At 41.1% G+C, this 27,446-nt stretch overlaps 1 protein-coding gene across 1 annotated transcript; it reads left to right on the top strand.

The window, feature by feature from the left end:
- Nucleotides 1-650: 650 nt before the first annotated feature.
- On the top strand, nucleotides 651-3,302 carry LOC147223589 (uncharacterized). The gene is made up of 2 exons (XM_086165879.1): nucleotides 651-1,077; nucleotides 1,270-3,302. Exons 1-2 carry the CDS (start codon nucleotides 867-869, stop codon nucleotides 1,800-1,802), a joined length of 744 nt encoding a protein of 247 aa, XP_086022005.1. The 5' UTR covers nucleotides 651-866; the 3' UTR covers nucleotides 1,803-3,302.
- Nucleotides 3,303-27,446: the final 24,144 nt, after the last annotated feature.

Genomic DNA, 27,446 nt, shown 5'->3' with positions numbered 1-27,446 from the left:
ACACGGGCACATTCACATGTGAATAAAGTATATTCAATGATTTATTTATTTTGTGATTTCTTGGCGTTTGTTTGTACTGATTTATTTATACCGAGAGTGTATTTCGGGAATTTACGTTTTTTTTTCTGATAAGAATAATGGGGATAAAATTGTATAAGATAAGTAATTTACAAATTAGTTAGTAGAAATTTAAATTAGGGGTGATTAAATAAGTGATGCGGAATCATGATAGGGATTACACAACAGTGAACTTTATGTTTTTAAAAGCAGTCTAACATCGGATTGGGTTTTATCCGAGTCCAAGGAAACCATCCCCATAGTTTACAATTAGCGTCGGAGCAAGGGCTTCAACCCCCGGAAATCGTCAGAACTCAGGTTTGTAAACCCTCGGTCCCCCGCTCCCCTTGCAGGCGGATTTTCAGGGGACCCCCGATTCCCATGACCCCAAGCAATTAGAGGAATATCGAGGCTCCTGAACGCGTCACCTCCGGCTCATCTCATGTGATCCGCGCCTCGGGACCCCCGGCCTCCGCGCCTCCCTCCCCGGGCGGAGGAGCGGCTGCGCGGCGCCTTCTGTCCGCTCGGCATCGCGGCGCGCTGAGCAAAACAGGCGTGATCTCCTGCACTACACGACTATTTAAAGAGTTCCCGCGGCAGGCGGTCGCGGCGCGGACGAGAATCCCGCCCTCGCGTCGCCCGAAACCTCACCAATCAAAAGCCGCCAAACCGCGCTCTTCCGGGTCGCCGAAGAGCCGCGCTCGCCGACCGGCTCCGCCGCCGGCTAGTCGCGGCCGAGGAGCCATGAGGCTCGCAGCGTCCGGAGGTGTCCGAGCAGGTGTTCCGGGAGTCGCGGCGGAGCGGAGGACATGCCGGGGAACATGAGCAAGGAGGACGCGGCGGGTCGGAGCGCGTCGCTCAAGTTTACCATCGACAACATACTGAACCTGAAGCGGCGGGACGGAGGCGGCGGCGGCGGAGACGCGAACGGGTCGCGGAGTGATGGAGGTTGTCAAACCGGGCTCGATGAGCTGTGGGACGTCCGGGGGACCAGAAACGACGGGGCCGCACCGGGCGCAGGTACGGCGGACATAATGAGGCGTTCACTGACCATCAGTAACTTTTTGTTTGTTGATTTTGTTTCGTTTTCACCGTGTTCGCGCTCCAGTCCGGACATCAGAGTCAAACACAAGCTAAATGTGTAGATTTGAAATAATTACAAGATGCTTTCAAATTATTATTTTTTTGATTGATTTCTCCCCACGTCCGCAGCTGAACGCGGAAGCTGCGACCAGGTAGCGGACGCGCCGGCGCCGGACTCGGAGTCCGGAGCGCATAGCGCGCAGGGCGGCGACGCGACGGAGCCGCGGGCCGCGGTGGCAGCCGGAGCGGCGGACCCAAAAGCCGCGGTGAAGAAGAAGACGCGCACCATTTTCTCCAAGAGACAGATCTTCCAGTTGGAGGCGACGTTCGACGTGAAGCGCTACCTGAGCAGCTCGGAGCGGGCGTGTCTGGCAAGTTCTCTGCAGCTCACCGAGACCCAGGTGAAGATCTGGTTCCAGAACCGCAGGAACAAGCTGAAGAGGCAGCTGTCCACGGACGCGGAGGGCCCGCTGGCCGCCGAGCACTTCGCGGACACCGCCGGAAAAAACCTGCCGCTACCGACTTTTTACAAGGACAGCAGCCTGCTGGGCGGCTGCCTGCTGCCCGTGTCTTTCCCGGTGCTCTACCCGCCGGCCAGCGCGGCGCCTTACATTTACTTCTCCAACACTGGCAAATATTATGGACTGTTTGACACGGACTGAAGACGGCTCCTCTCGTGGGAAGCGTGGACGTGCAGAGCCTCGATTCTTCATTTTCTCCCTCTCTCTTTGTTTTTATTCCATTCGACCAGATAAAGTGTTCAAATGTAACTTCGCAGACATATCAACAGACAAGCATGTGCCACTTTCCTCCTCCTCCTCGCCCCCCGTTATTATTATTATTTTTTATCATTATTCATTTATTGTTGCAAAACCCGGATGATGTTTCTGAGTGGGACGTCTGTCGTGCACACGCGTGGATTCTCTCTTTCTCCGCGCAGTCTTATTGGATGAATGTAGGTTAACCTGGTCCTCCAGAGTAAAATGCTGCGTCCACTCCGTTCCGTGACAATAACTACCTGTCAATTCGTTATTTTCGTGGAGTAATTTCATTATGTATATTTATACTTTATTATTATAGTTATTATTCATTTAAAAACACATATTTTTGTTCTCTGGACACGTGACCTTTCATATAGCAGATTGTGAAACTGAACGCAGTTACTCATGACGATGAAGTTTTGCAATAAAACGTGTAACGTTTGCTACTTGGCCGAAGTGTGTTGGCTCAACGCTTAGTGACTTTTTACAGGTGGATAGAATTTATATATGTATCTATTTTCCAAATATTCTTCCTTTAAAATTCTGTATTTGTGAGTAAGTTATTTCAAAATACAAATGCAAAATACACTTCCGTTTGTAACTGCTGAATACTTGATAATTATTTTTAATCGCAAGAGTAACACATTTCTTATCACGTTATTACTGCTTAAACAGAATAAGCCGAGCATTAAATGCCTCCCAGGACGAAGTCTCTATTCTGTTTATGTTGCTTTTTTTGCTACTGACAGTCAGGCAGTTGTTTCTTTCTAAAGGCCTTCAAATGCAGTTCAAAAGTTTTTCTCATCAGGGGGAAAAAGAGGATTGTCTTAGTCCCTCAGGAATTTATGGAGTGCGTTTGTATGTGTACTTTTAAACTACTTTGAAGAAAAAGGTTTTGGTCTAAAAATGTTTTTTTGATTCAACAGGTCTTGTTTTTTTTTTTAAAATGCATAATTTCAGATTGAAAAAGTTGTTAAAGCCATTTATAATTTGTCAATAGCTATGTCACATGGGTCATTTTTTTTAAATATACATACATGTAAGTAAAATGTAAATAATGTTATTTTACCATAAATCTAGCCTCACGTTGCTACTTGTCAGGATCCTTTACTCACCACAGTTTTAACAGGCGGAAAAGTTTTGCAAAAAAAAACTCAACAGTGACATTCAAACTGTTAAAGAGAGGTGAAAAAAGAAACGTTTTGTATAGCAGACTCAGAGGTTCAGGGGAATTAAAACATAAATTAAGACATGTAACAGCAGGGAATCTGCAATGTTAATTATTCTTATGAACAGAAATTATTAAAAGCCAATAAGATAGGAATAGAGGTTTGGAACTGAGGTGACGTCCAATCCTTGATTTACTTGTTTTAAGAATTTTACGGATATTATATTATTATAAAGCTGTAATAAACAGCTACTTTCTGAGTGTGCTTTGAAGCAAAGTATGAAGTAAACAGTTTGATGTGAAATTAAAAAAAAAAAAAAAAAAAAAAAAAACAGCATCACCTTAATTGTGCTAAATTGTATTAAAATCAATGTGGCTAAGTTTAAAACTTGGAGCAATGAATAATGTAACAGGAAGTGAAAACGCAAGTTCAGAATATCAAGGGGAAAAAAAAAGAGAAAAGAATGAAATTCAGCATATTTGCATTTACATTCACATTCACAGAAATCGTATTCCAATGAACCGGAGACCTTTCCAGTTTAAAGGTTTTCATCTTTTTGCTGCAGGATAGTAACTGATAAACACACTCGCCTCATCTTTTCCCTCGGTCTGAGTGTATGAGTTTATAGCTGAGTAATGCATCTCTGCGGAAAGAGGGAGAAGGAGAGAGAGAAGCGCCGTTGGACCTGCATCAGTTCCTCTGCAGAGATTCTTCCTAAAGGGCCAAGCGAGCTGCACTTACGCACCGTTTCTGGGTCACTTCCCCCTTCAGTGCTGGAGCCTCTCGCTGCTTTCTCCCTGTCACAGCCATTCAAGGCCTCATCACTGTTAACCTGTTCACTCAACCACTTAGTCTGCCTGCAAATCAGTTGTTTTCTCCACTGAATTCTTTTCAAACCTTGCTATAGATGTGTCATTGTACTGTAACGCATCATTCCCACAATCTCACACCCCAGGGGAATTAGAAGTTGTTGCAGGGGCTGTATGTTGGATATGAATGACAGCAAAAAAATCCTCATTATCATTATTCCCACAGCGGGAAATTCATAATTATGATATTACACTAAGTTGTCAAAGATTGATTGCAAACAAGAAAAAAATGTAAATAAATATATATTATTACCAGTACTGTGATTGCATGCATGCATGCATGTGCACGCGCGCACACACACACACACACACACACACACACACACACACACACACACACACACACACACACACACACACACACACACACACACACACAGTCCAGAACTGTATCACATAAATCCTGTGGCTTTGCTGTAAATTGTTTTTAAACTGTAGCTCAAGTATGCCGTTAGGAATGTTATTATCACTCACAATGGTAATGACATGATATTTTCGGGATGGCTTAGAGTATTAGGGTCTAATAAATTGACAATAAGGGGATAATAATCAACATCGGTCAATGTAGTGATACATGCAGTATTTTGATAATATTAATTGTATCAGTTATGTTTATGTAAATTTGTAAATATTAAGAATAAGCTTTAGTCAGTTTATTATTTGAAAACATATGTGCACTGTTATCTACAATAAGCATTAAGTTTAGATTGATAACCTGTTAGTTTTATCTCTTTAGTTTTGAAGAGTTTTCCATGCATGAAAGACAATAATATTTTTCAAAATAACACAATAAAAGTCTAAGTCAGATGTTTGATTGTTCTTTTTCCTTCTAATCATAAAGCTCAGTCTAGAAAGGATCAGGAAATTTAAGCAAGCATTACTTCTCCATTATTGAACACTGATTACAGTTGTGATCTTTGTTACTGAAATTGTAAATTTAAATTTGGTTCTTAATTAACATACCAGTGGCAAGGCTCACTTTTATCTTAATTTGCATGTATTAACATAACACCAAATGTACACTGCATTAAGTTGTAAACCTTTACTAAATGACAACAACAGACATTGCTTTTCCACCAGAGGCTATTAGTTGTTCATTAAGTGTATTTTAATTTGACCCGATTGGTGTAAATTTCAGTTGTATGATTGAGAAAATACAGAATACATTCATTTTGCAGAAAAACATTAGCTGATGATTATAACAAATGGTTAATTAAAAGTTTGCTGAATATGCCAGAGCATTAAATATAGCTATATAATTGAAAAGTGTTCATAAATAGATTATTATTTACCAAAACTGCATCCAATGTGCACTTAAATTATGTGCAATCCGTTTGGGAGGCTAAAACCACAAGATAAAATGCAAAGATAATACAGAAGTAAATCGGGTGGCCTGTTATCTAAAATGAATTTTCAATAGGTCAGAAATGTGACTAATTTTTCAACAATTTCTTGTCAAATTTGGGTACTTGGAATTGTTTCTGTGTGTGTGTGTGTGTGTGTGTGTGTGTGTGTGTGTGTGTGTGTGTGTGTGTGTGTGTGTGTGTGTGTGTGTGTGTGTGAATTCAAAAGCCAAGCTTTAGAAGTGGTAGGAACAAAATGGAAGCAGTGACATTTCAATCTTAAATGCCTTTACCCAAAACCCTCCACACTGACTGATATCCAGTATTAATACTTATGTTCCTGTTTTAAAAAAAATAACATTTCTTAACCACCCTGGTTGCAGTTTGTTGGCTTTCAACAGTTTGCATCATTTACGCAATTACCTAAATTTTCAAATCGCATTAGGAATAAAATTTACACTGATTTTAACCATGTACAATAATTAATACAACACATTTTAGAAATAAAAGCTAAAAGTTTATTCCGTTATTACACATTCAAAAGGTCCAGTGAACTTAAAAATGAAGGTGGTGATTAAAAATGTGGATGAATGTATGAGGGTAAGGAAGGTAGGTTGTGACTTAAGTGAGTAGCACGTCAAGACTCATTATAATTGAATACAAATGTCCTCGCAAGTGTAGTAGTGCAGGTTATTGTGCAAAGACGTTCCCGCTTGACGTGTCTTGGAGTGCGTTCAAGATGGGGGAGAAGGGGATGGAGGGGGGTGGAATCGGGTGGGGTTTACAGTCGCCAGACTTCCTGACTCTCCTGCTGTCGGACACTTGTGAGGCCTTGTTGGCTCTTTGCATCTCGGCACTCTGCGCCGCAACCACAAGGTTCAAATGACCCCGGCAGCAGCCCGCCGTCTGCCCCGGGCCGCGCTGAAACCCCGAGCCTCGTCTGTCAGAGGTGAAGAAAAATCCATTAAAATCTCAACTTGATCAAAAAGGCGCCAAAAGTCAAGGCACCATATGCGCTCATTTAGGGCAATCAATGACTGCCGTACACTGCGGCGCACTTTAATACATGCAACTGACTTATTGCCAACAGTGGCAACAAAGACGGTTTTTCTACAAAGAAATGGCGCTGTGAGTTTGGCTGGTATTCAGGGCGGATGTGCGCCCCCAAGGCCATCCAGAGCTGTCGTCACTTCTCCTCAGTCCGACCATCATTGCCCTGCACAACACATGGTTTTGATTCCGAATTAAATGCATGAATTCCGAGTGCTATTGTTTGAAATCATTGATCCTGTATTGCGAGTGATAATGTTGTCCCCGCTGCATAAATTTCACGGGGGAAGTTCGCTCTCTCTCATAGCAGTAGGACGCAGATGTACGTACCATGGGCCCCGCTGATCATCTGCATTCCTGTAACTGCATCCAAATAATGGAATTTAAAGAGAAAGTTCAGAGTTCTGTTGTGTGATCCATTTTTTCAAGGTAAAAGACGATAATGTCACAGTTCTCTTAATTAAAATTCCATACGTAATGGTTATTCCCTCGTCGCTCATTCCTGCTGCTGAAAACTGGAAAACTGGTGAATATGTGACAAGTTTTTTTAATCACTTTCACATTAAGCCATTAATCTACATTAACGCAGCTCGGCGCATCACACTCTGACAAACGGGCTCTCTTTGCCCCAAGCTTTTTTTTTTTTTTTTTTTTTTTAAATATATAATTACGAGCAATTACTGCTTGAACCTGCCTCCAGATACGCTGGATTCAACAGAAGTCCCCATTAAATGGGACGTCAAAGCGTAGCTTGCGAATCAAACCTGAACTGTAACAGCTGACTCCAATAGAAAACGGGGTGAGCCGCCAAAATAATAGAACAATCCACGTCATTGGATTAGTTTGTCAGTAAATAAAGTCATTTGGGGGTTAAAACTACAACACGCAGAGAGCAATTTCTTAGAATTAATTGAGTTATCGGAGCTTCGTCTCTCACTTACTCAGTAGCTGTTAGAATCTGAGCTCGGCCTTTTCTGCTCATTCATTGTACACAAAAACAAAACATCAGGAATAATGTGAAATCACTGAACACAGTCACTATCGTACTGTTATGATACTGTTCTGTCTCAGATACAGATGCAGGAAATGGAATTAGGCAAAAGATGTCTACTAAATTACAGTTGTAGAGCGAGAAAGGCAGAACTATTGAGGCAAAAATCAACGTCACCAATAAGTTTCTAAAGTTGTTGAGAGATCATAGCAAAGCTAAACAAAGAATTTAAAAACACACAAGTGGGTGAAATGATAAAGATAGAAGATATATAATGGCTACGATTTCATAACGGTTTACAAGGTGTCAATATGTGAATCCTTCGTTCTAGTTAAAAAGCCATCTGCACAACGTTTTTATGATTTTTTTTTTTTTTTTTACGAACGGGTTATAAATAATTGAAAGAAAGAAAGGGTATCCACACAGGGGTTCCCGAAGTGGGGTCACGAGACTCAGAGGGAACAGCTGTAAGGTGGTTTACATAAATCAAAACAAAATAAATTAATTATAAGAAATGACACATCTTAGCGGTAACATAAAGTGGCAAAGGTGCAATGCAGAGCAGAAATTGAAACAGATTTAAACCGTGATGGTTTCGGACAGGCCAATTAGTTTGGAGATCCGCCTCTGGGAGCCAGTTTTGGGGGAGAAGGGTCGCTTCCTGTACTTTATTCTTTTGAATGCTTGACTCCATAATAATGGCATTATTCATCCATCACCCAATTACTAAAAGTCATTAGATTTGCTGTTAACTTCTAATCAAGGAATTAGTTTACAATAAAACAAACAGAATTAAACATGATTAAATCATGATTTGTCAATAAAGAGTCCCACCATTTCACAGAAAGTGGTTTATAAATCATCGTCTGATTGAAATTCCACCCACAATCATAATTCTCCTTCTTTAACTCTGCTATTATGTCCTCTTCAGTTACCACAAACTAATTACTAACACTGTCATTAGCCATTTATAAACTGCTTTGATTAAAAAAAAATTGGAGCATCATTTTTCGCCACCTTTGTCTTCATCATGTCGTTTAAATCCATCTGCGGCGACATACAAGGCTCGGTTCCAAGACAGTGGCTTGTTCAGAGGACTCACACTTTACAACATAAACAACACCCCATTCATTATGATGCGAAACTTGATAGCGACCGGGGGGGATCTCGGCCCTCTCGCCAGGCTTTCAGGGAGTTTATTGATCCATTCATTTTGTCGACTTCAGTGGTCTGCATAGACAGAGTGCCCCTGTAAATTGAATGGGGGCTGAGGGATTACAATGACCGTATCTGATGAAAAGGTCCTGCTTGACTGGCGACGACATAAATAAAGCCAAAGGTCATCCATCTTCTTCCCTCGGGAAGTGGTCTACTGGGTTGAGAACCACCTACGCTCAGCCCAGAAGGCCCCCTAGCGGTAACTATGACTCGACAGTGACGAGTGGCCAAATGTGAGCATATGCTCACTTAAGCTGTGGCGGATGCAAATTGGGGGGAAGTAATAGAGAGCCGCAATCCATATCTGCTATTTCTGTACATCTGCATTTCCTATACATATCTGCTGTACTCATCTGTATTCTACTTTTTTAACGCATCTGTACGCTTTTTGTATTTATATTTCAACTTTTAAGGTGCTGGAAATTGTGAGTAAATTGATATGTTAGTATACAAGTTGCACTTCTGGTAACAAATAAAGTCATTTTAATTGAACTGAATGAACTCCCCTGGACATGTGCTGTCAAGAGTAATGGCCCCTCATAGGGTCTCCCCGGGCAAAATGGTCCCGGGTGAGATTCCAGACTTTTAAACTTGATGATTGTCAGAGAGGCTTTGGAAAACAATGACTAGGAGCCCCCGCTGGACGGTCAAGCCCCCGCTGGCTCAAGAGGGCATGCGACATTGACTTCGTGTGGCAGGAAGGAAATCTCTGATGACATTTTGTGTGTGTGTGTGTGTGTGTGTGTGTGTGTGTGTGTGTGTGTGTGTGTGTGTGTGTATGTGTGTGTGTGTAACCTAAGTGATCCATTGGTGCATCTGCTGGTGCAACTGCTAGGACTCCTGCCAGGTGGACGGTGATGGAGGTAGACTTAAGAGGGTGGAGATTGGGAGGAAAAGTCTACTTGCTCTTCAGATCAACCTTTTCATCTGCATGGGGATATGAAATCTAAATGGGGCATTTTCAAAGCTCTCAAAGCTTGAAAATCATATTGGATTTTTTTTTCTTTGTTTCAGTTTTTGTATTTTTGTCTCTTCACTAATTCCAATGTTTTTCTCGTTTCCTCCTCTTTTCACTGTCTTTTGCACACAGCCTTGTGACCTAACTTTAGGGGCACAATGTATTCGTTTATGCACAATGCCATCTTTGACTTATGAGGTCATCAGGTTAGTCATTTTTCCTCATCGGCGTGACACAGGACGAGGTTGATTTAGGCATGTGGATAAAAAAAGACTGTGCAGAATCACCGTAATCGAGCTTCTGTATTTGCAGCATTGTCTGCCTGTTTATGACGACAACAGGTCATTGGATTGTGAGCGCGCAGATGAAAAGCCCTGACCTTCGAGGGCAGCAGTCTAGCCAACTTCAAGCTACATGTCATCTGATCTGCGAGCTGTGATCAGATATCATGTTGCTTTGCACTTCTGCATGACTGTAAGGCAGTTATGTGCAGTGGTGCGAGTGGCTCTGCCATCCGGACAGACACAGGCGGCGGAAAAAAACATTTAAGTAGAAAAAAAAAAGTGGACTTTAATGCCTGTGTGTCAAAATCCAGGCAATGAATCTGTTCCTGTTTTTTAATGCCCGGTGTATATAATCTGTACGAAAACACAGAGAAATCAATAGGTACACGGGAGGAAACAGATACTTGAGACTAATGGACACAGGGAATTGCAGATGATGGGTGAAAAGGCTGAAATTCATATTGATACGGACATCACGGGCCAGGGGGCTCCAAGGACCGAGAAGGGGTCACAAGTTGCTTTGACAGCCAACCCGCTCTTAATGGAAGCTTATTGACTGAACTGTGAAGGGGCTGTTGTGACTGAAATGTGACATGGAGGCGCAATGTCTACCCCCCCTCTGCAACTAAATATATTTATTTTCAAAATATGAAAAACCTACAGTAGATTAAATATTCATTTTCTTTCTCCATTTTCAATGTAAAAAAAAATGCTGATATACATAGAATCAACAGAAACTTCTCCTGACCTATTAATTAGTTATAATACAAAAACATAAGGGTCCAAAGGTTGTAAAAGTTTGTCTTGAAAAGTTACATGACTCAGGCCTCAACTCACAAATGACATGGGACCAGATGCTGGCTTCAACCACATGCGCACACACATGTACACACACACACCCCTAGTCTGTTTCTGCCTTGACCATGTGACTCATGTGATGATCGGCCAGATTGAAATTTAATTACATAAAATAAGGATGACCTTAATGCAAAGTCTTTGGGGAAAAAAAAACAGTAAGGACAAGTTGGTCACACCTGACAAATATTGAAAAAAATTCAGATTAGTATTTTGGAGAAAAAGTTAACAAAATATCGAGCAAACAGGAGTTGAACATTAGTAGATAAATGTTGAGCACATATCCAAATGCACTGCGGACAGCAAAGTAGGAATTTCACTGTACAGGGAAGCACGTTTCTATGCTGTACGTTACAATAAAAACTTTGAATCTTGAATCTTAAAATAAGTGGTCTCTGGGTTTAGACATAATATCTCCTTACTCTCCGGTTACATGTATCCAAGAGTCTTCCGCACGCAAGCACGGATGCACACACGCACTGTTTAATTTTAATGACAATTTTTTTTTTTTTTTTTTTTTTGAAAAAGCATTTTGTAAAAGGAAAGCTACAAATTCCTTTCTTTTCACCCACTGGTCACTTTATTTCAAATATTCTATACTGGCTTTGACAATTTCAACATTAAGAACATTAAGCTCATTAAAAAGTAGGTACTTCAGTTTTAAAGAAAGCAAATCAATTTATGGACATGCAATTTAATGAACTGAACTTTTCACGTAAAAAGTTTCTCTCTCTCAATTTAGGATGTCTTTGTGAGAGTGCCGAGACACAAAGAGCCAACAAAAAAGACCTTGTTTTAATAAATTAAATAGTATTGAATTGAATGATAAAGGATTCACCTAAGTTTAAGGGAATTTCAACTATATTTCAACTCTGAGGTTTATTCCTCCACGTACAATTATGATGATGTGTGCCATATTTAGTCAGAATGCTGATTTTATAATGTGAAACCACTGAAACATAATATGGGGGCGAGTGGGGAAATTGTACAAAGTTTGTCCACTAATAGAGCTTGTTTTGGTCCCTGAGAGATTGGAGAGACTCTCCAGACAGCACTGTAGAATTAATCATTACAGAGATTTTTGCATAACACATCCGTCGTTTTCTCCTCAATGCTCAGTCACATCAAGCCCAATGGTTAGTTTTACTTTGTCTGCTGACGATGCAGTGCAAAGATAATTTTGGGTATCTGTGCGACCAACACAAACTGTAGAAATGAAGCAGTTGAAAATTGAGGATTGTTAAAATGTACTGATTCACTGCCTCTTTCCAAAGCGACCTTCCTCTCACTGAACCAATGTTTTTCTTCCTCCTGTTTCACTTTCACTTTCATTCTACCCATCTGGGTATTTCCTTTGTGGAACTCCATCCATCGGTCCACTCAATCACAGGCAAACATCCATTCACTCATTCATGGCAATTTTTCTCATCTTTTTTTCTTTTTTTTCCATTTAACCCGCAGCATGTTTTTTGAATGCGGAAGGAACATGCAAACTCCACATAGATAGGTCCCCTTGTCGGAAGCGAACCAGGGTCCTGCGTGCTGTGAGGCCGAAGGACTGAATGTTGTGATTCCACAGTTTTTAAACTCCGTCTTGCAGTACGACTACTCACTATGTCAACTCTAAGCGGTTTGAAGAGCTAATATGTGCTTGTGTTTGCAACAAATACCTTTAAATGTCCTGTTGTGTGCATGTGTCGCTGACTCAGTGTGACACGCAGTGTGAAATTGACAGTTAATAGACAGCTGGTGTGTTTCCTGCTGATTTACCCTCCTCTTCCAGGCAATTGGCAAAAGCACGGTAACCTGACCTATATTTCTTACCACAAAAATGAAATAATCTACGCCACAACCATCTTGCCTCCTTCTGGATTGGCGACATGTGCTCCCGGATCGGGCGTCCCTCGGGGCCGGGCAGCTGCGTAGCGCTCGGCTCATCCAGTGTGAAAGCCCCCGAATCACAAGTGCAACAGCCCAGTCATGGGAATTTATTATCAGTAAACACCCATGTCACTGAGCAATCAGCAACTGAGTGGAATACAAGTCAGGCTGTGGGCCTACGCAGTGAAAAATGACAACTACTACCCAAATAGGGATCATCGGATTGTGCGCTAATAGCCTGAGTGGCAGGCTGCCAGGTAGATGCACCTGCGGCTCTTTAACAGGCCCTGCTTTCACAGCAGTTAAACAATTACATATGGCTTCAGACAACAAGGAGTAGCATTTCCCAACAGATGCTGAGAAACAAGTTTTACTTTAAACAGCACAAAAAAAAGCCAATGAATCTCCTCAGAGTCTCTAAAATCATACGTAGACCGCATGGATTCAAGTTCGGTTTTGTTTGCGCCTTTGAACGCAAACCCATTATTGGCAAAATCCTCACAGGACAGTCAATAAACAACGTCTAAAACGACCACAAGCTTTTTTAACAACTCTTGTAAAAACGCGAGTAGTGTCTGCGGCAGGACAGTTTCAAAGATGGACGCTGGTATAGACGAAAACCAGACTCAACTAAACCCCGTTCCTGCTCACCACATTTTATAACATCACCCTTGGCCGCAATCATTTCAACCCATTGCCATAATGCAAACCAGAATGTTTTCCGAACCATAATCAAGTTCTATTAGTGTATAAACCAATCCAGATATTAAGCGTAGTGACATGTCATTCACATTATTTTCCAGCATTGAAAGTCATTTCAAGAAATATTTGCAGTCGATTAGTATTACAATGACAGCCTAGAAAATAACAAAATGACCAAGTTAAGGATATGGCATATTCTCCATTATGAGAAGATTTGTTTGTGCAATGGGAAAGGGATTTAACAGACATTAAGCAACATTAGCCTTCCTACCTGAAGGATGTATACGCATTGTTACGTTCACGTTTTTCTTAACAATACACAATTTGTCACTTTTTAACATATTTGGGCAGCAGCCCATTCCAGATTCGCCTTCATTAATGTCGATTAGGATCAGCTATCCTACAAATTAGCCACCACATGCAGTTCAAGTGGCTGATGCCCTCTAGTGACTGCAGGGTTTAACACTGGACAGGAGGTGCAGCTCAGACACGGATAGATCACTGCATGTATCCAAAGATACTGAATCTGCTTGCTCCCCCAACAGTAATATAAATTCTGGTGTGCGCTCATTAAATTCACCGAGTCTCGAAACATAATGACCGATGACAACGCTCAAACAAATTAAACCCATTTGGCCTTTCAAGGAGTAAAATAAGGATATTGCTCACAGTTTAAGCTCCAACACTGAAGGGGTGAAAAAATAGAGGCGCACATGCAACGCATGCCATCGAGCCAAACGCAAATACAGTATAATTAGTGGTAAAACATAACATCAACTCTCGAACTGGTTCTAATTCTGTAGAGGATACCAGGGGCCAAAAACTGCACCCACATACAGTTTACATTGTTATTAAAGTACCATTTAAGGTTTTGTTTTATTTTTATTTTTGTCCATGCAATACAATATGTCATCTATGGGTGAAAACCTTATTATGAAATTACGTCTGTGTGCAAAAGTTCCCTCATACCTGCTCATTGTGGAGGGCAAGAAATACTAGACAGTGTATTAACAGCCAGCAATGACCGTGATATTTTTACCACAGCAGCAATATGACGCTCCTGCTAGACACAACATGGAAGGAACAGTTACGCCGCCTCTGGGCCAGAGCTCTAATCGGTTGACCAGCTCTTTGGCCCTCACTGAAATCCCAAGTGAAACACAATTTGAAACAGTCCAGCTATTTTTGTTTGAAGCACTCATCTGACACAAATCCATTGGCTGTGAGCGATATGCAGATACAGATGGTGCAAAAGAATGAAGCGTTCTGTCTGTTATTGCACAAAGGGTACACACCTATTGTCACACAGGGGACCCCAAACATCCTCACCATGAAAGTATCAATAAATCAGACGTGAAATAATTGAGATCTACCAAATTTTTCAACATAATAGTAGCAAAAGATCCTCGCAGCATGTGGGTTGACGTGCAGATCCAGTGCGACAGCGGCCCGGAGCCCAATTCTCATCACCAATGTGACTTGGAAACGTTCAAAAGACTCCCCTTCAACATGTCAAGAAAATCCAAGCCACTATTAGCGAGGCTGTCAGCATTAGTCATGAGTCGAGATGACTGATGAGCTACAAAGGTCACATTTAACGGCCACTTCTGACTGCCAACAAATGTCCATGTCAAATCAGCTGTTTCTCAAAGTTGCCTTATTTAATGAACAAAAAAGGGCGGGAAGGGGGGGGGCCAGGTGACTAAAAAAAAGTTCCTATCCTCTCTGAAAAACTACTGATAACAAAACATCAGTCCTGCTTGGAGCATCAGCAGCCATTTTCGTAACATTTCAAGGTAGTCCACCGAGTAGCATGTTGTTCCAAACCTACAAAAGGAATAGTAAGTGTTACAGTTGAGGGACTGCATTTCCCATGGTTTTTTTTTGCAAAATTAAGTCCCTTGACGGTCATTCAATTCACTAGAGGAGGCTGAAGTAGCTTGAACTGCGGTCCTAAAGCAGCTCCCCCGGGGTCTGCAACAACCTAATGGAAGATTTCCAAACAACCAAAAACCAGGCTCTTATCTTAATGCATCAATAAATGGCAATTTATTTTTATTTTAATTTGCATTTTTGTGACTTGGGTATGGTTTGAGGGAGAGGAAATAGATCCCCAGGAAACAGGTCGCAACAACTCTGCAGATTTAGTAAAAGGACCATGTGGTCAGGAAGTAGACGGTTACATCTTAGTGGAACATAAACCTCTCTGAATTTTTTCCATCTAATATCAGACACTGATCTGAATAACATGTCCAAGAACTGATTGCATGTAAAACTTTGTCCGCGGTACACAACCATCCTAAACTGAGAGCACTGTGGTTACTTGATTGCATCTTTTGTTTGTTCTTAAAACCAACTCCACTTCAGAAATATCTGCACTGTCTTGTCTTCAAATTCCCCGGTGTTCGAGAAAAGATGCAGCTCGGAGAGACGGAGGCTTTCAGCCATGTTTTATTTACAACCGCAATTCCACGAACCTACATAAGTGAACACGAAGTTTGTGTTTATTTATCCCACAAATACACAAATAAGAAGCGGCAAAATGTTCTTCATTAAAAATACATGGTGAAGACACCAATTGCTGTGTTTGGCATAGTTGCTCTAAAGGGATTAGAACCAGCATCTGTGTTTCTGGCGAATAAAAGGCCACAGCCCTGCACTGTATGAACACCTGATAACACCTTTTTGACTTTTCTATTGAAATGACTGAGCTGATCGAAGCCTACAGTCTGTTGTCTTTCCATTTATGAGACCCTTTTCTTACGCCTAACTTGTTTGATTGCTTTTGTGTTTTTTATACATATATATATATATATATGTAGTATTATTATTATTATATATTTTTTTTTCCTTTATCTCTACCGAAAAGGATACACGACACACACAAGGCACTGGCATTCACATTTGTATCTCCGTGTAGTTTAGAGGTCTTGATTTTGTATGAGGATCTTAACTGGATCATATGGGACTGCACCCTGAAGAACAAAGAAAGACCAGTTCAGCAATTCAACTCTATTAAGGTATGTCGTAAAAAAATTATAAATGAAAGTCTAGAGATAGAAGTGTCAGGTCCACAGACCTGGGACTGGGACAACTAAAATGATATGATTCTCAGGCTACATAACCAGCTGGTCAGGTTTGGTAGAAACACTTTTGTCTATAATCAGGATTGTTACATTTAAAAGCGGCACAAGTCCTGACAACGAGATAACCGCATCCCATGCTGTTATAAAATTGCTTGAGTTTGTATTGCGAGAAAATTTTGAGCAAAGCCATGAAGCCATAAAATATCATGTTTTAGTGCTCTAGTAATCAAAAGTTCAACATTCTTCATATCATCTTCACACTTACCTAACTATTAGGATTTAAATCAGTTGAATGGCAAAGGAATCATGTTAGTTTAGTAGTGACACTGTTATAAAACCCCTCAGCTGGACAATTGCTGAGTGTGGTAGATTACACAATTAAATATACACGCATCCCAAATAACTTCAAAATTAACAAGCATTCATTAAATCTGCTGTTTTAAATTCGGTCAAAGATGGAGATTTTCAAACCCTACCTCTTCTGCAGGACCGACAGAGGCACTCACCGAAAAAAAAAATGCTTTGAGATTTAAAGGAAAGTGGCTGAACAGATTGTTATGTCACCATTAGGGATGTGTAATAAAGTCATATTTCCTTTGCATTTTGCATGACTGGAGGGCCTTCCACTCTCGCCTGTCTGGTCCTTTCACATCAGCCTCCCTTAAGTGGAGCAGTTCTGGGCTGCAGGTTTTGCCTCACTGCCGCCAAAGAGTGTCTGTGCCAGATAGCATTGCATGATTACACTCTGCAGCGCGCAATTTTGTAGACAGCATTATAGCAAGAGAATAAAATGTCCTAAGCCTCATTAAACGCCCACAAATTTGTAAGTTAGAAAGAAGTTATTCATCACCGAAAACGGAGTAAAAAAAAAAAAAGAAAAAAAAAACCAAGCCTTTTATAACTCGCTGAAGACTAACTGGCTGATTAAACTGATAACCGCATGTCCTGACTAAGGTTAAATGCCAGGATGCAGTCACTCAACATGATGTTAATCGGGTTCAAACTGTGGCGTCTGTGCCTGCATGGAGGTAACTAGCAGCTGAAGAACATGTCATTTTTGTATTGCTCCTTGGTGGCAAAAATTCATATTTGCAGGCAATTGTCACAGACAAGAGTGCAAATGACAGAGATTGTTATAAGCAGCGACAATTAAATGCATGAAATTCATCCTGCTTGCTCTGAGCTGCAAAACGCCAAAGTTGTTTGGACATCTTTCGCCAGCAGCCAATGCAAACAGAACAATAACACTGTTTGCGCTGGATCTGGACGTGCTATGAAAGAGCATGCTGTCACGTTAATGCTGTTCCCATTTTTTAAAATGGTATTCTGACTGTGTGCGCTCCCAAAATTAGCTCGGCTTTTCATGAATAATTCACTGATGGCTCATGAAAAATGGACAAATAAAAACGTAAATTCATTGTCTATTTGTACATTTTTGGGTCACAAATTATTCAGGCTAATGCTTGAAATCACTGGACTTGGGTTTTCATTTTCCATGAATTGAGACAGGAAGAAATTATTCATTTGTAGCTCATAGCTGCATTTCATATATCTTTTTGCTCTCATATTTTCTTCACTGTCAACAATCCAGGTTTGTCCGAGTGCATAACATGTGTTGCCATTTTACCTATTCTTCGTTCGTCAGCAAAACTGTTTTCAGAATGTAACACAGGTATTTACAAACATCAGAAATGTTTTCAAAAAAAAAAAATGGCATGATCTCAGCTCCTGTTTGAGCAGCTGTGTTCACTTCCCCCTGATAATTGGAAGAGCACTCTGAAAGCGCAGACCTCCACTGAGGGCCTTCTGATATTTCCTGAGAAATTAATGAAAATGTCCACAGCTGGACTGAAATGTAATGGGCTCTTCTCTGGCATATCTTCCTCTCCTCCACCTAGTATTAGTTTGAGTTTTATGTGATTGGAGCAGCGGCAGACAGCAGCATAGGTAAGTTATGATGGGCCCCGATTTTTGCTGTTATGATGACACACACACACACACACACAAAGGTGCATAAACACCATCCTAGATAAATACATTTATACCTACAATCTTTGGTGTTTGCAGGGAGTAAGCTAAGACGGTGTATAGAGAGAAAAAAAAAGCCCCACAGCAAAAGTTGTCGTGCCATGTATCAAGCCTGACACAGCAAAAAGGTCAAGCAACTCATTAGCCGATGAGCTGTTTATGCAGAGGTAATATGTACTGAACTGATCTCGATGCAATGACATGATGGTCGATTTCCACCATCACTAGCCAGTTGCTATGGACTTGCACGTTTCTGCAAATACGTTTATAAGCCGTTGAAATGTCGTGGAAATCTTTGCTGCGTGGGATGTAAACACTTTGAGAAGCCAAACATGTCTGATAGGCCATCACTGCGTTGATAGCAACGTCCTCTGAGAATAAAAGTGGACGTTTTTTTGTTGTCATGAACTTGTATTTCTGCCGCTTGTTGACACAAAGGCATTGAAGCCTATAGTGTACGCACAAACATAGCAGAGCAGCAAAATTTAAAAAAGAATTACGTGTTGCAAAAAGAAAAGCCTTTTAAATGCCACAACACTCTATGACCAAGAAGAAACTAGATAAACTGTGCGTCATTTCGCCTAAACTCACCTCAGCATACTCTTGTTATTCAGAACAGAACAAACATGTGTCACTCAGCATTAGATCTTTATAATTCGCGTCATCTATCGACTTTTCCGGAGAATTTTAGCACTGCTGTCGGCCACATCTGAAACCCACACACTAGTGGCGACCTGACACTGAAATGATGAAACCTTTTCAACAGGGTCAAGGCAGTGTCATACATACTGGCACTCTATTAGCAAGGTGTGTGATGAGCTTTGTGTTGGACAACTTCCTCAACAGTGTCTTTTTTACTAAACTCACAGGATGTCACAGGAGGTCTGGGACCATCAAAAAGCTGAAGGATTCTATTATCAATTTAATTCATTTCCTTTTTCTTTTTAAATCATAAAATGGCTGGGAACATTAATTACGGTTTAATGTGAGGTTGTGCAAATGGTGGAGCAATCTTTCACTCAAACAGGGGCTGTTATCCAGCAAAGAGTTTGGTAGAGGGTCCCTCCACATGCGGCCATCTCCTCATTGTGTTTACACTGACGCTGCTGGCAGCAGAAGCACAGGCTTCAGACAGGTTGCTTCCTGTTTTCTTGCAAGTTTTGTGGCCACAAGCGCTAATTTCACAAAGCTTCCATTGCCGGTGCCACTATTGTGACTCCCCCTGAGCATTAAAAACAACCATATTTAATACAAAAACTTTCTGTCCGGAAAGTTGAAGCGAGATGTCTCCCAAAAAATGCGAATGTATCGCAAATAAATAAACTTGAAATTACAGCTGTTGTGCAATTATGCTGTCAAAACATTGCGCCGCCAGTAATGTACATTCTGAGGATTGGGATCAGTTGTCCCCCTGATAAGCCAGAATCCTGAAGGAGGCAGTTGGCTGCAGGAGCTCGGTATTAACCAAGAATTCATGGAAAAGAAAAAAAAAAGAACTTGCAGTGACAACTCAAACTTGTTTCTACCCCGAAACAGCAACGATCTCTGATATTGCCCCCTTCAGAAAGAACAAATGATTAAAGTTTGTGTTGGAAATATAGTGCGTACGTGTGCGTATGTTCGTCTCGCGCTCTCGCCCTACAAGAAGTCGTTGAAGGATCACATTACCGGCTTCTCTCAAGTGGGCATGGCTGCCACTTGGCTCCTTCTTGTGCCTCTCTGGGTTTGATTTGAGCCGATGTAGCCACAGGACAAGACTTCCACGGCATTAGCATTCTGAGCAGTCACCCGGCAAAATTTCAGATCACGCTAGTTTAAAGTGACAGGGCGCTTAAACTACAGTACATGGGGGTAAGAAACAACGGCCCCCTTTAACTACAAACATATTAGGAACTGTGATGGGCTCATGCCCTTTCATTTCACGGTATTTCCCAACACTATAATGTTACACACCCTGGGTATGGATGTGCTAATGCTATTTAAGCTCTGCAATTTTATGATGTGGTTTCTCTACAGCTGGAGTCATGTGACAACGCTGTCTCTGGACTTGAACATTTGATCTTTTTAACGTGCAGTCCAAGTATTCTCCTTTTTATCGTCCGGCAGTGATTAACACGCTTGTTAAACGTCCCAAAAACACTGTTGGGTGTTGGAGGCGAATTCTTTTGCATGTTCCACAATCCAATACAAAACATATACCGGTGTCAGAATGGGCCAAACCAGTTTGGCTCTCAAATTACAATAATACAGAGCTATTTCAGTTTAAAAAGCAGAGTTGCTAAACTATAATATAGTCCAGATATAGTCCAGGGTTTGAAAATGTTCAACAATATAACTCAGTTTCGTAACTGGGTCGCAACTTGAGTTGATGCCGCAACATTTTGATCAATGTTCCAGTTTATATGAACACCAGATAATGGTTACCCACTAGAAACGTTTTAAAATATTGGTTTCAGCCAACTCCGCCATCTGGTAAAATGGGAATGGATATGAAGCTCGCTAACGGCACATTAAAGAGACCAAATGATTTGCATCGATTGTGTTTCCTCACATCACCAGATTCTATATCATGAATGAACTGTCACAGATAGTTCTGGAACTGATGCAGTCAGGGAAGCAAGAGCCAAATCTTTAGCATGACCCATTCAATAAGTTCAATGTTTCATTTTCAAAACAGTTATTCATCAACCCTGAGTCTGTGTTAGCGGATACATTAGGATGGTGGATCAGACCAACGTACAGACAGATTTTCCAAGTACACCAGGGTAATTTCCGAATCTATTGTTTCCTGTTTTTAGCTGCAATTCTACAAATTTAACCTTAGCCACAAGTTTAACCTAAATCTGAGTGTTTTGTTTTCCCATTTTGTTTTGTTTTGTTATTCTATACTGAACCAAACCTAACCCAATGCGCTCACACGTCACAAAGCGCCATTGTTGTCTTTTAACAAGCTCTATTCTAGCGGCTGTCGAGTCGGACTAGTATCTTGTTGCTCTTCTTAGTCATAACCGCAAGCTTTTTATTTAAATGCATCTCCAACATTTTGAAACATCCCTTTTGCAGGCAGAAGTGTTGGAAAATGCAGCTCCATGCCGACGCCACTGGCGAGTGTAATTTGGTGTAATTACGGCGTGGGTGAAACCTTTGGATAACCAGTTTATGTTGCGACTCCGACAATGACGATTCACTTGTCAATAAAAACACAAAAGCGGCCCAGCAAAACAAAATGGTAAAAACAGATCACGTTAAAATATATAAATGCATAGAACAGTTTAACTAGTTGCTCATTCTTCAAACAGTTACCATAATGCACGGACAGGACCCCAAAACATTGAACTGGTGAATATATTTACATTTTGTCCGGAGGGGAAAACTCCTCCAGTGACAAACAATATAGTGCATGAGGCCAGTTGAGGCTTGAAAGGCCGCCGCCCGCACCACATGATATAGATTACCTGTAGGGAGATCTGGGCGCCCATTAACACCGGTGTTTGATCTTGGTGGCACAAATTGATCCAAGGTGAAGAAATTGTTGGTAATTATGATTGATGATGACAAGAAGGGGAAATTATTTGTGCCTTTAAATTCTCAGTGAGAAAGCAGCCCTTTATTTAGAGCCCCACTCGGGGAGTGTCAGGAAGCTGTAATCAAGTGCGAAGATTCAGTTGATGAACGGCTAAACCCAAGAGATTACAGCAACCGCATTAACATTTCTCCATGAAACAAAGCTTTTAGTTACCAAAGTAGATTTTTTTCAATGAAGGGAGATATTTCTGGTTGATTCAATCCTTTGAGTTAAAAGTGCCATGTAACTTTAGAAAAAGTTTAAACGGAAATTATGATGCCAAAACAAATGTGGGCTTCAGGGATTTTAACAATTATTTTTTAAACACAGAAAGACCTAAAATGTCTAAATTAACTATTCACTCGAAACCCATTTCACTGAGCTTTTAGTCGCACCTTGAAGGTCTCACAGAGTTTACACGCTTGTCCAATTATCACACGAGGTAACATTAAAAGCCACCAGTCAAGACTCCAATGTTAAGTATCCAATGTCAAGTATTAACTTCCAAAATTGATAATTAGTGGTTTCGTAAATCAATATAATCACATGGCACATTAAGTGTCTACGGCATTTTATTTTGGCCGTCTTTAAATGCAACACTGATGTCAGATCCTGCTGGGGAGTCCTTGGGGAAGGGCTGTGGAGAGAACGGTCTCTAAATACTCAACGTCTGTGTGACGCTTTTGTCAGAACATTTCCTAAACGCACCTATGTTGTGTCACGCATGTGTCTAAATCCAGCTTTTAGTGGCCAATAATACTGTCCAGGCTCTGGCATACAAATAGGAACCGAAATAAACAAAATCCCAAGGGAACTGGACATGCTGTTTGTGCAGGAAATTGACAATATGGAAGACATTATTCTCAACACATCCGGACCACATTAATACAACTACATTTAGCTTTATGGTCGGGGCCCCTGGCAGAACACTAGTTCAGAGAACATTTCATAAGGGATTCAGACACATGATAAAAGGATTAAACCATAACACCCCGATGGGCCGCGCTCTAAATTTTCTATGTTACACCGAGCAAAAGTCATAATCTCAAATTCAAATCTTTCCATTCGTGTTACGGCATTAACTTCATCCATCTAGCTGTCTCGTGTTGGCATTCCAGCCCGGCGACAGATCTAGAAATACAAAATATGTTATAGATGCTCCTTGGACATTCCCGCAGAGACACAAGCCCCCCATGTTTTCTTCTAACAGCCTCAATTGAGCAGGAAAGATCTTACAGTGGCAGGGCATCTGTGACTCACTGTCTAGAATAACTCTCTAAATAAAGAATAAAAACAATCTGCTCTCATTTCACTCACTGCACCTTTTCCCTCTGTTGCCAGGGGGATGACCAAATGCATTTCATATGCAAGCATCACGCTCTACTGCCTCCTGAGCACAGAACTGAATCATGCTCCCCTTTTAAAAACGTTAATTTTACATTTTTAATGGCTGGCTGATGGCTTAAGTAAATGAGTACAAGAGGATATGCAATGTTCTGGGGAAAAAAAAAAAAAACACTGAGCAAAACCTCAAATTCCTCATCTTGGATGATCTGTTCTGGTGAGTGAAGGGGGAGCAATGCGGTTTTGTTTGTGACCAGGAACTGTTGAACACACACACATCATTCAAAAAAAAAAAAAAAACGATACAAACAAGCAAATGAATGAATACTTTTGAATTCAAATGTTTAAAGATTACACTTTTGTTTTGCTTTGTTATCCAGTTAGTCAAGGAGACTCCTCAATTTCATGGCTGATTAGCTTGATGCCGGGATTATCACTTGTTATTTTAAGGCAGATAATGACTTAATGAGATCTGTGAAATCAGATGGAAGATAGCAGAGGCCTCTATTTGGGAACTATTTGCAAATAGCAGTTCATACTATTCACGCTGGAAACTGCTAAGACGATACCGTTGACCAAAAAGCCTGTCCTCGGGGGATGTTTAACACAAAAAATAATCAATGTGCCACATATGAGTGGTTCTAAAGGAAAATTCCAGCCTTTGTGAACCAAAAACTGCATTTGAGGTCATGTGTGACACCTTCGTGTAATTTCAGCACACCCCATCTCCCAAAGGCTACTTAGCTGCCCGAAAAAAGTGATAATAATGTTTCACTATTGTAAGTGAGGCTGTTTAGAGAACAAATTCTGGTCCTTTTCGGAGGTAATTAGCTTGTGCTCAAAGCTGTCATATCTGTAAGTGCAGCTGCTTTTGAAAAAACGGGGCAAGAAAACAAGAGGCCAGGCCTCCCCAGGCTCAGTGCCCACCACAGCCCGGATTATGGCACCAAAGGAATCCTGAGAAGCGTGTATTGATTTGGCCTGACACTTGCTGCCACATTTAGCTTAGCTGCTGCTGACTCCCAAAGGCTTCAAGCAGTTATCTGCCATATTCTCTACTATCTTTAAAGAGCACAGCGAAATTACCTCATGCCATAGCAGATTTATCAGCACGTAATTAGCTTGCTTCACCTTTTCGACGACTAATACGAGATTAAAGATCATGGGATTGATGAACCTGTTAACGCGCTCTGGGGAATACGCGCAAGACAAAATGACCGAATGTTTCCCAGGGTGGGGATCTACTGGCTTTGAAACACATGTTCAGGTGGACAGTTGGAGGGGTTTTACAGTAATTGTCTTGTCCATTAACTCAGTATTACCAGGGAATAGCTCCAGAAACTACACATCCAAAACCACAGAATTTGCAGGGAGCTAGATAGATAGATAGATCATAATAATAAAATAAAATCTGTTCAGGAGTTTTTGGACCAGAGCTGCAATCAGATGTTCACCACCCACTAGTACATTGGGTCCCTGAAAATATATTTCTTTTCGAGAACCATGAGTTTGCCTTCATTGGTCTACTTTTTTCCCCCGTGTGTGTTCATGCAGTTACAAGCTCTTAAGACCACAGATTCCTATGACTTAAGAAATAAACTCAGAGAGACCACTTAAAGGGAGATAGAAGTTTTTGATAAGCGAATTATCCATCATAAGGCCTGTTATAACTCCCGTCTACCAGCCCCCCTCCCTGTGAGCGATTGCGTTCGTTGCAGTTGGACAAATATTCACGTGAAATATGAATGGGTCATTGCAAAAGGGTTGGATTACAGTCGGAAAAACTATCACTTTTTTATGGATTTTGCAATAAAAAGAATTGCTATTTGTGCTAAAAGTTTTTGAGTGGTTCTAATGCTAACAAATGACTTTTTATAAAAATGAATTTGTCCCCAGTCGTGAACTTGTTGTCGAAGGTTATTGACTGCTGAAGAACCCTGCATATCGCGCCTGTCGGTTCAAGATGAGGCATTGAAGCGGTTGCAGTTTTAAAGGATTATACAATTACGCTCGCTGCGTCGAGTAAAAATTTGCCCCGTGTCAAGTGCGAATTGAACCCCTCACACGCAACGTTGGCATTTCTGCACCACTAAAAATGTCTTGCATCACTGAGTATTGTTGCCCTGCAAGACTCTGATTAGCTGCTATGTGTAAAGAACCACTCTTGCCAAACATTAGCCCAAAATCATTCGGCCCTTCAGAGCAACCACTGGCTTTGGAAAGCCAAATGCCATCTTGCTTTATTTATGTTGTGGCACACCGTTGCACCCAAAAGTCTGGCGCTCTCTCTCACCCAACGGTCTGGCACTCTCTTCTTGCAATGGTATGAGTCTTATACCCTCTTATACCCTGTCAGTCAGATATGACTTCTACTCTTTTTTTTAATAGATATTATGTTTTCCAGTTAATTCTCAGGGCAACAGTTGTAACATCACAAAGTATCTTCTTCTGAATTTCTGACAGCCACAAATGCAGTTGTGGGACAGCGCAGGATGAAATGGGCACGGACAGCTTCACAATCGCCAGGGGTGTAATTCTAAGATCCGGCTGGAATCAGAAGTTTTGTCAGTTTCAGTTAAGCGGGCCGCTGCTAAATGGTGCGAGCCAAGCATCAGTGCACCCAGCAAAGGCTCCGAGATATTGCTGCATGACAGCTTAAGTAGCTGGCCGCATCACAGACATGGACCCAGCCGAAAGTGCCCTCGGGCTTTCCCTTCTTCATGACTGACTTTTAAGTGTTTTATCCCAGGGACACGGTGATAATGTGCATTAAGATCAAGAACACTTATTTCAATTGTGCTTTATGTTTTATTCGGGCCTTAAAGTCAGCCGTGTCTAGACTGTGCTTTCCTGAGCACAGCTCGCATGGGAGCATCTTAGTATAAGCAACAATTTTTCCCGGCGATATTATTCTATTGCAGACTTGGTTCATTATAACGCAATTCAAAAGTACAGAGTCTAAGCGCTGCCGGGACTGCCTTTTCTATGATCTAAAGTATGTGAGTGCAACTTCATTCTTGATCCTGCAGAAAAGGTTATTATTATAACAGAATCATTTTTTTAAGCCAGTTATAATGTAATGAATACCTTTGCTTGAATTCAGAGTGACCAAAAAAGTAGTCAACAAGTTACTATATATCGATATAATGTGGGAGGTAAAAAAATATAAAGTAGTTTAACTTGACTCCTCATTTAAAGGAAAAACAAATACAGAGAACACTGATCCCACTGCTGTGACTAAAACACAGAAGGTGTAACACAAACAGCTGAGAGACAGGAATCCCGGCTGCATTGTCCAGACCCAGAGCAGCATCAAACATTACACACACCTATTTACATTTCAACACAAACACACTAATGCCTTCATCCAGTCCAGCAAAAAACAAGACAAATTTCTAAAGCAAAATAATGACCACAGACACAATATTTACTTCTACCGTTCAACTGAAATAGTACTCACTGACTAATAAATTCATATTATTAAAATAATAAAAGCCCTGCATAGTACTAGCAGGGCATTTTATCAAATTTGAGGTCTCGCCCAAAAACTAATCTTGAAAACTTCAACACAGCTCAGCTGTAGTGAGCAGAGATATTATGGCAGGTGGCAAAGATGTGGACCATTGTGAATACTGATTTGCTTTCTTTATTTTTATTCCTCATAACCAGCATTTCAAATCACTCATTTAATATTCCTCTTTCAATTTAAGAATGGGTAATATGCGTTTTTCATGTCTGACTTAACCAGTCACAGAGAAATCAGGCAGAATTATACAGGACAGGCAAACTGTTTTACCTCTCCCCCCAATAAAGTTAACTAACTGGTAAGGAGTAAAGAACTCCTCTTGCAGAACGTATGTCTGAGATCGTTGTGCAAATCGGGTGTATAATGGAAAAGGATCAGCGAGCAAAATTACAAGTTAATTTGATTGAGGGGCAAATGAAAGCGAGAACGGAGCCCATGATGGATCAGAGTTTCGAGCTCAGCTGCACTCAGCAGAACTGCGCCCTTAATGGAAATTAAGGCAGAAATGCAGAATATGTGCAGGAGGGATGTGTGAACTTTAGGGTGAATGACTTTGTTTCCCGTTGCTGCCAAAGTGAAGAACTGGAGACGGAGTCTATCCTTTTTTCTACGTGGATTATGAACATCATGACCATTCATTCCTTATCGATATCGCTCATCCCGGACTCAGGGTCGC

This window comes from Fistularia commersonii, chromosome 19 (genome assembly GCF_037954325.1).
Source record: "Fistularia commersonii isolate RoL2024-O1a breed Wild chromosome 19, RoL_Fcom_v1.0, whole genome shotgun sequence".
Classification (NCBI taxonomy): domain Eukaryota; kingdom Metazoa; phylum Chordata; class Actinopteri; order Syngnathiformes; family Fistulariidae; genus Fistularia; species Fistularia commersonii.
This window is presented reverse-complemented; position numbering and strand designations above follow the sequence as displayed.

What these genes read in the sequence shown, in the direction of transcription:
- LOC147223589 (XM_086165879.1), top strand. Translation starts at nt 867, where the DNA reads ATGCCGGGGAACATGAGCAAGGAGGACGCGGCGGGTCGGAGCGCGTCG. An exon ending in CGGGGCCGCACCGGGCGCAG is followed by an intron (nt 1,078 to 1,269) that starts GTACGGCGGACA and finishes CCACGTCCGCAG; the next exon opens with CTGAACGCGGAAGCTGCGAC.